General features: G+C 30.5%; 1 protein-coding gene across 1 annotated transcript; it reads left to right on the plus strand.

Annotated features, from left to right (window-relative positions):
- The first annotated feature begins 6,814 nt into the window (after window positions 1-6,814).
- On the plus strand, window positions 6,815-9,609 carry LOC129001266 (uncharacterized). Its single transcript, XM_054428498.1, has 6 exons — window positions 6,815-6,930; window positions 7,074-7,203; window positions 7,931-8,055; window positions 8,263-8,348; window positions 8,959-9,051; window positions 9,337-9,609. Exons 2-6 carry the CDS (start codon window positions 7,084-7,086, stop codon window positions 9,534-9,536), a joined length of 624 nt encoding a protein of 207 aa, XP_054284473.1. The 5' UTR covers window positions 6,815-6,930; window positions 7,074-7,083; the 3' UTR covers window positions 9,537-9,609.
- The last annotated feature ends 5,146 nt before the right edge of the window (window positions 9,610-14,755 follow it).

Below are 14,755 nucleotides of genomic sequence, written 5' to 3' on the forward strand. Positions count from 1 at the left end.
AATCATCATCGGACCCAATAGGCGAATGGAATATGACTTGATGTCATTCACCTGTTGGATCTGATGGTGATATGAATGTTCAATCGAAATCGATCATCACATACCATCTATTTACTTACCTTCAATTTAATGGCATAAATGTGAATATATATATATGGTATAACAGTTCTATACGTATTTTTATATACACTCTGTAAATTTGACTATACAAACATGATGCTTATCAAGAAGCTATTTATTTACATCACTAAAAAGGTGAATAGTTTTATTAACAATTTATTTGGTATAGCATGTTTAAAAATACATACAGGAATATTAAGAAAATAATATAATATGTATGAATGCATTTCATATAATTTGAACTAATTTTGTAGTTATTACCGATGCTTATAATCCGTAAAGAAACGGTGATTAACCTTTAACTATTAACTGTAACATGTTGTCAGAGCCTGATAATGATGAGACCACGGTTATAAAGCTATTTTAAGCTATACACCTATTCTCAATCCATCCAATAAAGATCATAAAGGATTGATAACTGTGCCTGTCACAGAGAAAAGATAAAGCTACAACGATTCAAATTTGATAAGCTAAATAGCAATCCATTACAAGAAAATCAACACTCTTACACTTTATAACATGGATTACTATTAATTTGTTATAACATTATCTTTTGAAGCGATCCATCGGAAGGCAATGTAAATCTAATCACCTCTAGCGTACAGTAATTGAAACCTTTTAAGCAACTAAAGGTCGAAGCTCAGGAAATTATCTTAAATTCCTTAGGCCACTATCTTATTTTTGTGATCAGTAATCGAAATACTATTAAATTTAAAAAAACTATAATAAGATAGCTTACGTAGAATTATTTATTACATCCAACTAAAATACATAGGTTTTAAAGAAGAAATGTATAGTATTACCACTGCATACTTTGATCATAAATACACTTGAACAACTGCTCTGTACCATCATGAAGGTAGTATACAATAGCTAACATATTTTTTTTATCAAGGGTTGAACACAATTAAGTTGAATAAATCGAAACTAGTAATGTTTATACCCATGCATTAAGTGTATTTGTAGGGGTCAAATTAATTTTGTATTAGTTAATTGAGTTGTTACTACAGCGTATAGAAGGTGATGAAAATCTTAGGTATTCCGATGATTAAACATACCTAGTTGAAAATGATTAAATTATAAAATTTACTAAAAATCTCACATCTTTTGTTGTAAAGGTGAAGATTAATAAGGCCAAGCAGTCAGGATTCCCTCATTTTGAGATTTCTCATAAAACCCGTTCCTACAGTTTTGGTACTTATTTACAAGACTACAAGTGTATACTGATGCGATTGCATGATCAGTGACCTGTACACATGTGTAATGCTACATACCTTTGTTGTATGTGTCAAGTACACACTGTCAGCTACCATGGTCCCTTAGAGGAGCACTCATTGTGGGTACAGGTATGTTAGTTTGCATTTCAGCAAATTACGTAGTATTTTTTATAGGGTTTATTTATTGTGTAAACTTACAGCGATGTGCTAGAATCAATCTCTTTCAATTTACCAATAATAATTTAACTACCATACCGACTGTATTTGTGCATAGATACAGTAAGATAGATTATACAATGAAATAGCCAAGTAGTTTTTTTTTGTTTTTTCTTTAGTCAAGTTAAGTCTTCTTCAGGCTATTTATTTTCAATAATTATACCCTTTAATATGCCATCACTTGGTCATTGAAGTTATCTACAGTAAAGTTACATTTTAAGTTGGGATAAACTTTCGTTGTACCAGTCGATTGCACAGTTATTATCTTAGTGCTCTGTAACTGGCGGTTTCCCAAAATCAAAGCCTTGGTTTTATGAAAAAAGTTTATTTTTATCCTTGGAATATAGACCACACCTACCACCAAAATCACAAACCCTTTACATTGAATATTGTGGCAAATGTTTCAATAAATGAGTTGAAGTTTTTGCAAATCAAGGGAATTAAAAGAATACATTAAACTGTTCTAGTGTGTAGCGAGTTTTAATAACAATGAAATAGTGCAACAAATAACGGAAGGGATGTGTAATATATTAATCAGCTATTGTTAGCAATTTGTAAAAATTAAAATAGTTTTTTTGGTTTGTCTTAAAAAATAAACTAAATTGAACGAAACACGTTGCAACATAAAAAAAAACTCATTGTAAATTTCAAAAAAATCCAAACTAAAACAGAACAAAATTATTAGCTTATAAAAAGCAACGCATATAAACAAAATAATTTACTTTATTATATATATTACTATATTTCATTGTTAACATTATCATCTCAAACACGCCATGTTCATAGTCTGACGACGACTCTGTATACAATGTAGTTCATTAACTAAGACAAAGCTGCAATTAGTGTAATACTTGTTACTTCGTGCGAGGAGTCGCGACTAGACTTGTTTTAAACTGAGATTTAATATGTCGTAGATAGCAGTCTATTTCCAGTGATTCATGTTAGAGTTATCAATACAGTTGTCAACTTGCATTTGTCTATAGCATTCTTAAAGTTAGAGATTTTTGAAATTTCAGCATTGCATGGATTAGGCGTATCTATATAAATTTATTATGAAGGTCAGAAGTAATAAACGTTATCATTGGTCTGACAAATTCTTTCCCTAACTAACTTTAAATAAAGGGTGATTTATTCACCTCAATGCATTAAAATTATCAATAAAATTGGAATATTGAAGATCCGTTTTCATAAAGGTTTTGATACTTGGTTACAATCTGACTCATTCTACTGAAAGTTCGTCTATTGAAGTTATAATTCAAATTCAAACCGTTATACGTATAAAGAAAGTTGGTCAGCATCACTGGATCTTTGAAACAAACTTAAGAAATAAATAAAACCCCAATGGCGCGAAATCCTGAAGTATATCACCTTTTTAGTTTTAATTAATCCTTTCACTCAATCATTTGCTTTTAAATGTCACCTTAATTGTAAACATCAATTGAATAGGATACGTGACAAGGGGGTTTTATAGAGGAACCCCGTGTCAGGTTATGTATTCAACGGTAGAAAAGTCACGGAACGGTTAGGTAAATCCTAACCGTTATACAGGGTTTTCCACAAAGAGGTTTAATTCAAAATTTGATATATTTTTATATTACTCGCCAATTAATATACAGAATATTTGGAAACATTACACAATAATCAACACAATAAACATTCAGAATTAAGTAGGTTTTAAAGATACTGTATGAAGATTATTTGCTTCCTACCCTTGTGAAAACAAAATTGTAACATATTGATCATTATACTTATAAAATATTAAAAATTGTGTTTTTGGATTTGTAAAATATTTTTATTGTCACAATCAAGAGAAATAAGGCTCATTTGCAGGATAACTAGAACATAGCCTTACAAACCTAAAAGTAGAGTCAAAATTGTTAAAAATGTGATTCATCTCCAGTTTACGAATTCGAAAATTAATTTGATTTAATAATCTATTATAATTAGTCTAGTTATTAAAGAATTTTCAATATTTCACCATTTTGTTTCTTCAATGTCTAGGGAGCTTAAATTTTCTCAGAATATTTTTAAAAAACTACTTTATAAATTGTATAAAACTTAAATATTCTCAGTCTGTAAATGGACAATTAATGTAAAATCAAACGCTTAAACCTCTTTGTGGGACATCCTGTATATAACACCGTATCTAATTTAAAGTCCTAATTAGTAAAGAATGATGCCACAACCCAATCTAAAAAGGTTGTTTCCGTATCAAATGGTGGTGTTTTATAGTTTCACATATTAGGTTGAATTTCCATTGAATCTCATTTTTGTCAAATTTTGTAGTCCAGTTTTTTTGTACAATGGTAACCAATATATTAAACCATTCCGGGGTATAGATGGATTATACTTTACCATAGAAAATCCAATTGTGCCTCTGGTATTCCTGGTGTTAATTGGTTTTAATAGTGTTCATAATAGTAATAGCTTTAAACACATAACTGTAGATCATGAATGTGAAAATCTCCCTGTACTAAACCATGGATTAAAAAATAAAACTATTATACATGAACTAAACTACCAACGACGATAAGTAAATCATAAGAATGATCAAATTTTGTGTCTCTTTAACAACTAAAATTTACAGTTTTATTATCAATGTTTTTCAATAAGATCAAGAGATTAAGACTTTAAATTAAAAACCTGAATCGGAATTAAAATTGTCAGCCTTTGTTTTGACCTTCAGTACAACATGGTACAGCCACGTGGAATTTAAGTACAACATGTGAATATTCAAGTGTTTGGGTTAAAAAAGCTTCCCCTAGTACTTTGATTTCCTAGACACACAATAGTTTTACCAAAATAAAATATTTACTATTTCACAATCATCCTTTTTAATAATTTTAATAATTATAATCAACTAAAACTAAATTCTTTGCATAAATTTTTTAAATGATGAAAATCCATTTAGTCTAAACTCATTGAAAATGTAAACGTTTCATGTCCTTAGGGAAATTCAGTGTAACAGCGTCTTAGCAGAAACGTGGGATCTTAATTAAGAAAACCTCTTCGCATTCGCTTTTATATCTAATTGCATTGCCTGTAACTCAGTTCAATGTTTTCTTTTGTATCCATTGTGACATTTGGTTCTTTCTTGATATATTTTAAAATTATTCATTGATTGATAATATTTATTACAAATACAATTTTTAAGGTCTCTAATATATTTCAGCAAGAAGACCTTCATATTTATTATACTAAATATACTTCTTTACCTAAATATTTTTTTTTCATTTTGATTAAAATTTTATAATTTTATATACTAACTGCCTTTGGAATGTTTATGGAATAAAGGGTAAAAGAGTTATATATAAAAATACTGTGCTATATTGTGGAATTAAAGAAATATCGTGGTTCAAAATTAAGGATATATTTGAAAATGTATTACTACAATAAATTTCAGTAAACATTTTGAATTCCTGTCAAAGTTATATGGGTCCCAGAATTATAATAAAACATTAAACAACATTCGTGTTTAATGGAAAGTATGCGAAAATAAAAGTAGGTACTAATGAAATACGTATAAGTTTGCATGAAATAAATTTCGAAAGATTTACTTTACTCATTTCGGAAGACTTACAGAAATGCTTTAAGACATTGTCTGTACGTGACTGTACTGTCTTAAAACAGATATATTAATTTAAATAGTTTTCAGCTGACTTAATTGTTTGTTTGTTTTTGTTTTTGTGTTGTTCATGATTTTGAAATGGAAGTAAAAACTATGTAACATAATGTTAGTTTCATTTTATATTTAAAACTGTTCAATGGCGACGAGGATGGGATGGAGGAAGGGTGAGAGACACCAGGAGCTAGTAGAAGAAGGTATATTAACACCCAGTCAACCTATTTTCTGTTCTAATTTTGATAAATTTGATGAAGACAATGAGACATGGAGTTCATACATGGTAAGGCTAGACAACTTTTTTGACCTAAACGGAATCACGTCAGAATTAAAGAAAAAGCAATATTTGATCAATTTATTGACACCTAAAGTATTTCACGACCTGAGAATTAATCTAAGCCCATGTGACATTGAGGATAAAAGTTATGACAAAATATGTGAAGCTTTACAATTATTACTGGAACCTAAGGGAAGTATTATTGCAGTGACTCAAACATTTTTTAAGTAATATGTTTCTTAATATTCATATTAGTGATTTGGAATTTGTATTGAATATATTTTAGAATATTTAGAAGAATTACTAGAATATTTTAGATCATTATTATAATAGTATGTGTTGTTCATCCTTACTTTGGCTATGCAGGATGAGTATTCGCACAAGACCAATGTCTTTATTTATTGTATTATATCAAGAACACCTTTGATGATAGTTTATTATCTTTAGGTTGATTTTCCATATCAGAAATTTTCTATTGACGTAAGTACCAGCTATGTGAAAAAGAATAAAATAAAAAAATAATTTAAAAATCAACGATTAGTTTGGGAATTGGACTTTAATCAATTGCCTCATGTAGTTTGTGTAAAATAAACGATGAAGAAAATATTTGTTTTGTTTTATACTCAGTTTTAAATGACCAGATAATTCAAGGTCCATATCAAAAAATGCAAAAAAAATATGTATAAATTATAACGATTAGGAAGTATAGCTTTAATATATTAATTAGTGGTATTGTTCCCATAAATAGGATTTAATAGTTAGTTATAAGATAAGGTTTTAAATAGCTATATATTATTTTAGCAGCTATATATTATGTAGCTTAGCGCAGGTAATATTTATTCAAAAACATAATTTCCTACGTTTATTTTTATTTGTAAGATTCGAAATCCAAATAACAATTAAACTTAGTAAAACTAATAGAATATATATTTTAAAAGTGGTAATGTCAGTAGGACTTAAAATCGATCATGGTCATGATGTTGAAAAACTATAACCACCATTAATTAATCTGACATAATTTATTTAAATGTTTTTTTTTCGTTTAAGGCGAAATAAAACACAATAATTCATTAATTAAAACAGCATTTAAATTATTTCTCTTTAGGCGAATTTGATTATCCACTCCCCTCGGCGGTAAAACTTCTAAATGCATTAGCATAAACTTTGTTGAGTCATTGTGCAAACTCGCAAAGTTTGTTTTGATTTTACAATAGCATTGTTAAAAGATAATGAATGTTGCGCTAATTGAGGACAAATACTTGTTTCAATCCGCATCCGCTAATAATGACTTTATTTAATGAATACCGTTTGTTAAAACCAATTGGACAAACAGTTTGTCTAATTATGTATCGTGTTTGTAATTGCATGACCTTAGTAGAGCCAGAAGTCGTGTGGCAGAATAGTGAACTACTCCGAGGAGAAGGAGTTGTTCATTGTTGAAACCAGGGAAGACTTTTCTGCAGCAAATTTATACTTTCGTAAGTCAATCAGTTTTTTCAACAATATTATCGGTTACTAACAGAAAGAGTGTTTGTTATTGTTACTGGTTAAACGTTAAGGGGGAAACTCACGAAAGTTAAATCTTCTTTAGAAAACCTAAGATTTCTTCTTTGCGTTGCAGATATTTTACTATGACACCTCTACATCTTCTGGTGGTTCTTCTTCTCGCGTCAGTTGAAGCTCAGCTGAATCCTCTGGGGAGGTTTGGAAAGTGCATCGATGTGAAGGCGAAGGATGTTAATGAGGCTGATGTAAGTCGTAGAAGAGTTATTTCTTTTTAAACTACAAAGATTTTCGTCCTTAAACTGGTCATGAGGTCGGAATAAAACAGAAGATATGAAGGTTGATAGACGATGGTCTGGGAGCTTGATGTTCTCTACTAGATGATTTTTTTAATGTTAACGATCTTTACCTAAAAACAACCAGTATAAGTGTTAGGGTGGACTAAAAAAAACACAGTAAAAATAAAAATAAGGGACTATTTATACTTCTATTATGTTCGTTTTATTTTCAGTTTTGTAAAATTAATTGTTCACTTGTTTTTGTTTTATAATTGTAATCACACCATATAGAATAAATAAATCCAAGAATCTCATTTCCTATCTGTAGGTGTGTATATAATTCTTTTAGCTTTGAGCAAGAAGCTGTATCACTTTTTCCATACACGGTATCGCTTTTTCTAAGCGTTGTTGATTACAACGGTATCTCAACACGAAAAAATAAATAGAATATTTTCTTTTTCATTTATGTTTTTTAAATATAATATTATTAGTTTGTTATTGTTTGTACAGTCTATACTTTTCTATTATATATTGAACATTTACCATTCAATTATTTGAACTGATAAAAAATTACAGTTCGTCTTAAACATATTTTATAATGTACTATTGAACTACCATGCGCATCTTATTTCATTACTATACTAAATTGCAATTTCGATGATTATTAAAACTACTTATTTGCATTTTATATTTTCAGCTCGAAGGGACGTGGTACTTACAATACAGACCCGAGAACCCAGATCACTATGTCCACACTTGCCAAGCACAATACGACCACGAGACTAAGGACGGGATACTCCATAGTCTTCTGTATTTCTACAAGTAAAGTATTACAACTGGTATTCTCTTGACTGACAATTATTACTCAGGATTCTTTTTCATTTACTTTTAGATCAGCTTATTTTGCCAAAAGTATTCTTGGTTTTGACAAGTTCACATAAAGCGATGATGTAGTTGAATTAAAACTCAGAACTAAGTACAAATCGAAAGATTTATTTTTGTAAGGTAAACAATTTTTTTACATTTTAGCAAAGGAAAGTCCGTGAATGAGCCGCAACATATCAAGTACCAAAAGATCAAACCCGGTGTGTACAAGCGAGGAATTACTGTAGATGGTAAGCTGGAATCTATTATAAAATAGTGTTAAACACGATTCTACCTTTTAAGCAATTCACGGCGTTTACTAGCTATAATCCTCCCATAGGGCACGAGGGGTCCCAACACCTATCTTAATAGTTCCAATAAAACCTATATCTATAAACGATATAATGATATTCCTTTGTTCGCAGCTCATAAAAATGATAATTTTACCATAGTTTTCATTACCATACACACTTTTCTAAATAGATTTCAGTATCAGAAAATTCAAAGTATCAAAATAAAAACACCAAATGAAGTTTAGAGTCAGATTGTTTGGTGGACCTGTCTAACCTAAGTATTACGTTGATAATAATATGGTTGTAATAGTAGCTTAAACTTAACATAAATTGTTCCAATAGATCAAGAAGTTCATACCGTAACACACTAATTTGTCAGTGGGAATGGTGTGGATATTTTTGTTCGTTTGGACAGATTTTGTAATTAAATATTAAAGGAAAATTTAACCAATTTTAGTTTTAAATTCACATCTTCTTTCCTTATGATATTTTAACCTCAATAACTACAATGGTTTATTTGTCATCTCATTGAATTACTGAAACATGCCTTGTGTTTTCCCCATTTCAGAAGCAGCTGTTTATATTAAGCTATATGTACTTGATTTCGACACAGAGAAGAATTCCAGGGTGCTCTACTACTGCACAGACTCTAACAGTGCAAGTATGTATATAAAATAACTGATACGTTTTGGTGATAATTCTTGAGCTAATTGTGTTTCCAATTACTGTATAAGTTTAAACCAATAATATTATGTTATATAAAAAGATCATAGCTACAGAACGAAAACTTGATTCTATGATTATTAAGATTGCAATGAATCGTAAAACAAAGTTGACGTAGTCCGTAAAATATGTCCAACGTAGATCGTCATTTTAAAGGATGTTTTAACTCAATATTTGTTATTTTCTGATTTAAGTGTACCAAACTATTTGATTGTGTGTGCAGATCCAGATATTTTCAACGTTCAGATTGCTACCAGAGATCAAATTCCGACGAACCTCAAAGAAGTTTTCGCCGCTGGTGAATCCAAGTTGCAAGAAGCCTCTTCAAAGTTCAAAGTTCCCTTGATGAAGGTAGAGCAGTCTACTGCGAAATGTGCCCCACTCATTGTAGAAAAGGGTGCTATGGACAAGTATTTGGGTTGAGTAATAAACATTGTTTACAAAACTCACTATGGGAGTATATATGTAAGGTACATGTAAAAAATCTGATAAATCTTATTAGACATTTTCTAGTCTAACTTATTTCATGAACATCAAACTGAATTTATTTTGAACAAATAGAAGCTAAGGAAATAGTTTATGTCTTCTACATAAGAACCGTATACATGGTACTGCATTTTTGTATTCCCCTTTTCTACTATTTAAATGACATTTTTTTTAGTTCAGGGAAAAATATATAGTGACAAGTCTTTTAACCATAGTACATGATTCACCAGCGTACTATATGAAATCCTGAAGAATATTTCACAATATTTTTAATATCTTTCAACCTAGATTTAGTCGAGTTTTTTTCATTTGAAAAAAATTATTGTGTTCTAGTTCACTTATGTTCTTCTATCGACTAAAGTATTTGTTGTACATATTAGGATGATCTAATTCCCTGATTGTGAGTTTATGTAAATTTATTTATCACAATGCTATCTTTTGCTAAAACCAAAAACGTTATCAAATAAAATAAACAAAGTGTTTCGCACATACAAAAAGCGTCCTTATATACATTTCAACTAATAATTATCGTACTCTATAAATTCAAACTAAAAATACGACAGAAAATGCATCTTTTCTTAATGATTGTTTAACTACACACTACTTTACACAATTGGCATTTTAATGAACAAAGTAAACTACATTCAAGTGGTTAAAGAGGACACTGGCTTGAATTGTCCAGGTGAAGTTAAAGTTTCGTCCCCATTGTAGTGTATAATAGTTCAACTACTAGTTATCTTGACTTAAGTAATTACCTTTTCCATGGACTGTCACAGTCAAAGTAACTGCTTGCTAACATTCATGAACATTTACAACAATGTCGGACCTCTACACTACTGTGTGTTGACAGTTCAACTAGTAACCTCAACTATTACAATTACCTTTACCATGTCTAAAGGTAGTCTGACTTTAACTAGTCATAGTCAGACTAGTTGATAGTTTGTTTTTGTTCTTTTTACCTGGTTACCTTCCTGTACAACTGTTTCGTCTCTCTACACTACAGTGTGATGATGGTTTGACTAGTCACCTCCACTTTGGTATTACTTTAACTATAAACTGCCCCATTCAGAGTAGTATATGAATAAAACATAGTAGTACAGGTAAAATAATACAAATACACTCCATATAAACAACAAAATTTGTACATTCATGAAATTTCACCTTTGAGTTACTAATAATATGAGAAATGAAGATCCGATGAGTCCCCAAAATTTTGGGCGTCCTAAGGCCCTTTTTGGGGCCCTTTTTGTTCCGAAGGGTCCTTGTTCCTGAATAATTTTGTTTTTACGTTTAAGGTCAAATGAGGTGTGGTTTTCGATGGTTTTAGTTATTTTAAATCGATTGGGAGTAGTTTTAAGTGTATTAAAACACACCATACAGGGTGTTTCGAAATATTATTACTTTTTACGATATTTAAACATTTATTCATAAAGTGATAAAATTAGTCACCTCCTTGCTCTATATAATAGGGGATTATTGAAAATAACTGTAATTCTTTACTATATAAGAGGGAAGGATCAAAAGGAGTAAGAGAAAATATTACATACCCCCGTCACAGCAAACCTGCAGACTCACCGAATTTTCATTTAACCGATTTTCAATTAAATCTAAAATAGCATTGAGTTTAATGAATACTTAGGTTTGCTGCTACAAGGAGGCTAATAAAGTGTGTTTATAGTAAAATATTAATAGCCTAGTATAAAACAAATAAATTTGACAAGTTTTATGAAGACATATCTATAAACAAACAAACTTAATTATTTTACACTATTCTCCTTAAGAATAACATGGAATTTTAAATTTACAATTTTTGAATTTTATTCGTAACTAATACACTTACAAAACACGTTAATATACTAAATTAATTGTTTTCTTTAAGCTCTTTAAAATGATCTAGAGAAAAATTGGGAAACTTTGTCTTTTGAGGGTCAAAGATTACAAATTTTTACCACATAAAACCCTGTTCCCTGGACCGATTATGCCGGTTTCGTTAAAATTGAACCAAAATTACTCGAGTTATCATGTTTACGGACACGTATATACACATGAATATATTATGAATATATTATGACATGGATATATTATATTATATGTATGTATATAAACACATATATAATATTTTGAGTTTATGGTGCTTTAGGCTTCTGGGGGCATCGAAATGAAAACGTAAATTGGTTTCGGGTCTATGTTTTACCATAAGACCTCCGGTAATATCTTATATGGGATGTTCGCTAAAAGGGGATGGATTAAGTTTTACACTATAACATAATAACATAGGTTACTAAGCAAAAATTTCAACTTTTAAGGTGGTGTGAATAATCTTTCAACGTGTTTTTTATGCAAATCTATTAAGACCAATTTAAAATTGATATGTATTTTTCTTAGGTAGTTATTTTAGTTATTTTTCTTACATTTATTTAAAATTAAAACAATTGTTTGTATAAAACCTTACATTACATATTAAAATGAAGTACTTAAACTAAAGCTATTTTTCTACAATTTCCGTAGTATCTCTCTTTACAATTTCATCATCACAATAATCATTCTCAGACGACTCATTAACAGTTTTATTATTCTTAGCAACTTGTCCATCTTTACTGATTTTGTCCAAGTTGGTGTTCAAGCAGGATTCCCCTTTACAAACCTAAAACCTTGCATATTGCAGAACAGGCAACACCAATCTTAAAGCACGAACAATGTGGTGCAAAAACACCTTTCATACATACTGACGTTTGCAACTTGTATCTTAAGTTCCTCAAACTTATTTTCAATCAATACAAGTACGGTTATCTTTCGTGGTTATGACGACCAGGACAGCACTAAGACATCAGAGCAGCATTTTCGGTACAAGCATTTTTGTCCTGAACAATGGGAACGAGGTTTATGGGGTAAAAATTGGGTTTTATAATTTACCCTCAAAACACAAAGTTTCCCAATTTTACTCTATAACATTTTAAATATCTTAAAAACAAATTATTTAGTATATTTACTTGTTTTTGTATGGTTATTAGTTACGGATAAAAATACTAAAATGGTGAATTTAAAATTCCCATGATATTCTTATGTATAATAGTGTAAAATGATTTTGTTTGTTTGTTAATAGATATATTTTGATCAAACTTGTCAAATTTATTTGTTTTATACCAGGCTATTAATATTTTACCGTACCATAAACACACTGTATTAGCCTCCTTGTAGCAGCAAACCTAGGTAATCGTTAAACGCAATGCTATTTTAGATTTAATTGAAAATCAAGTAAGTAAAACGGAAATTCGCTAGGTCTGCAGGTTTGCTGTGACGGGGGTATTTAATATTTTCTCTTACTGCTTGTGATTTTTTCCCCTTACGTGGTAAAGAATTACAATTATTTTCAATAATCCCCTTTTATATAGAGCATGGAGGTAACTAATGTTATTACTTTATGAATAAATGTTTAAATATCGTAAAAAGTAATAATATTTCGAAACACCCTGTATGGTATGTTTTAATACACTTAAAACTACTCCCAATCGATTTAAAATAACTAAAACCATCGAAAACCACACCTCATTTGACCTTAAACGTAAAAACAAAATTATTCAGGAACAAGGGCCCTTCGGAACAAAAAGGGCCCCAAAAAGGGCCTTAGGACGCCCAAAATTTTGGGGACTCATCGGATCTTCATTTCTCATATTATTAGTAACTCACAGGTGTAATTTCATGAATGTACAAATTTTGTTGTTTATAAACCCCTATTTTACCTGTACTAGTTTACTTAAACCTGAAATGGGAATTTTTTAAATTTATATTATTCAAATACATTGTAATATTTCCATTTATCGTCTGAACATATTGAACCTTTTTGTCTGTATTTTTGTTTATTTCTATGCTGGTTAGTATTTTTAGTGCTTGTTCATTTAAAATGTTTTATAAGGGTTTAACTACTTAAGATTTATGAGTAAAGTAAATTTATGCCACTAACCCACATTGCTCGTGTAAACCTAATAGCCCTTGCAGCTATCAAACGACACTAAATTCAGCATATATATCCTTGTAAATAGCATCCCTAACTAGGTAATGCTGGGATAACGTGATTTGTTGGAGAATGTATGAGCTAAGCTATCACAAGGTGTTTCGTGTAGGAAATTTATGTTTAGATTTACGATGCAACATTAGAAAATCCTGTTAACACAACATGCTAACGTTAATGTTCACATATTTTCATACTCAAAGAATACATTTTTATGGTATAGCCTCTGGATCACTGATTTTTACAATAAAAGGTTTAAATTACCTGTAGCCGTCAAGTGATCCTGGTTTGTAGTTAATTGACTACAGCCGTTTCATGTTGTAAAAACACATCTTCAGGTCAAACGTATATACATTGATTTAATCCATGGAATGGTCGTCAAGGTTTAAAGTTCACAAAAATAACACATACACGTACACGAAAACATTAAAACATAAATTGGCCAACACAAAAATACGAAAAACGCGTGATAGGCATCGGACACGTACGGCGCCACTAGAAGGTAGGTCATGACTGTCGTGTGTCGGAATATTGGCACATTGTATATATTGCACATATTGGCACAGGATGGAGAGAATAATAAAAAATACGTCAGTGCTGAGTATGGCGTTGTTCTTAATAACACCTTAAGAAGCGAGATGACAAAAAGTAACATCGTTGTAGCATTCAAGACGTCAAATAGACTTGACTCGATGCTAAAATCAAGATACCAACGAGAAGGGGTAGACAACAAGTTCAATAAAACCGGAGTCTATAAGTTGTCTTGCAACGACTGCCCAAGCTTCTACATAGGCCAGACGTCACGATCATTTACCACCCGATTCAAAGAACACCTGCCTAAAATTTCCTCTAAGTCGGCATTTTCCAACCATTTTATTTTTTCTAACCACAACCATACAGATATAAACAATAATCTCAACGTTCTCCATTTATGTAACAAAGGAAAATACATGGACACATTAGAAGAATTTGAAATATATCGTGCTTCAAAAAAACAGCCTGATAACATCTTAAATGAAAAACTCTCATTCGAGTCGAACATTGTTTACAATGCCGCCGTACGCATCTTAGACCACAATAGATAACCGCTGATATTGGGGGGCTATCACTTCCGGCACACGACAGTCATGACCTACCTTCTAGCGGC

This window comes from Macrosteles quadrilineatus, unplaced genomic scaffold (genome assembly GCF_028750875.1).
Source record: "Macrosteles quadrilineatus isolate MER2022 unplaced genomic scaffold, UCM_ALF_1.0 Scaffold_8__2_contigs__length_117827958, whole genome shotgun sequence".
Classification (NCBI taxonomy): Eukaryota; Metazoa; Arthropoda; class Insecta; order Hemiptera; family Cicadellidae; genus Macrosteles; species Macrosteles quadrilineatus.

Bases quoted from the DNA above. Each gene is read 5' to 3' on its own strand.
- LOC129001266 (XM_054428498.1), top strand. From the start codon at position 7,084: ATGACACCTCTACATCTTCTGGTGGTTCTTCTTCTCGCGTCAGTTGAA. The intron at 7,204-7,930 runs GTAAGTCGTAGA...TTATATTTTCAG, and splicing joins AGGATGTTAATGAGGCTGAT to CTCGAAGGGACGTGGTACTT. The intron at 9,052-9,336 runs GTATGTATATAA...TTGTGTGTGCAG, and splicing joins CACAGACTCTAACAGTGCAA to ATCCAGATATTTTCAACGTT.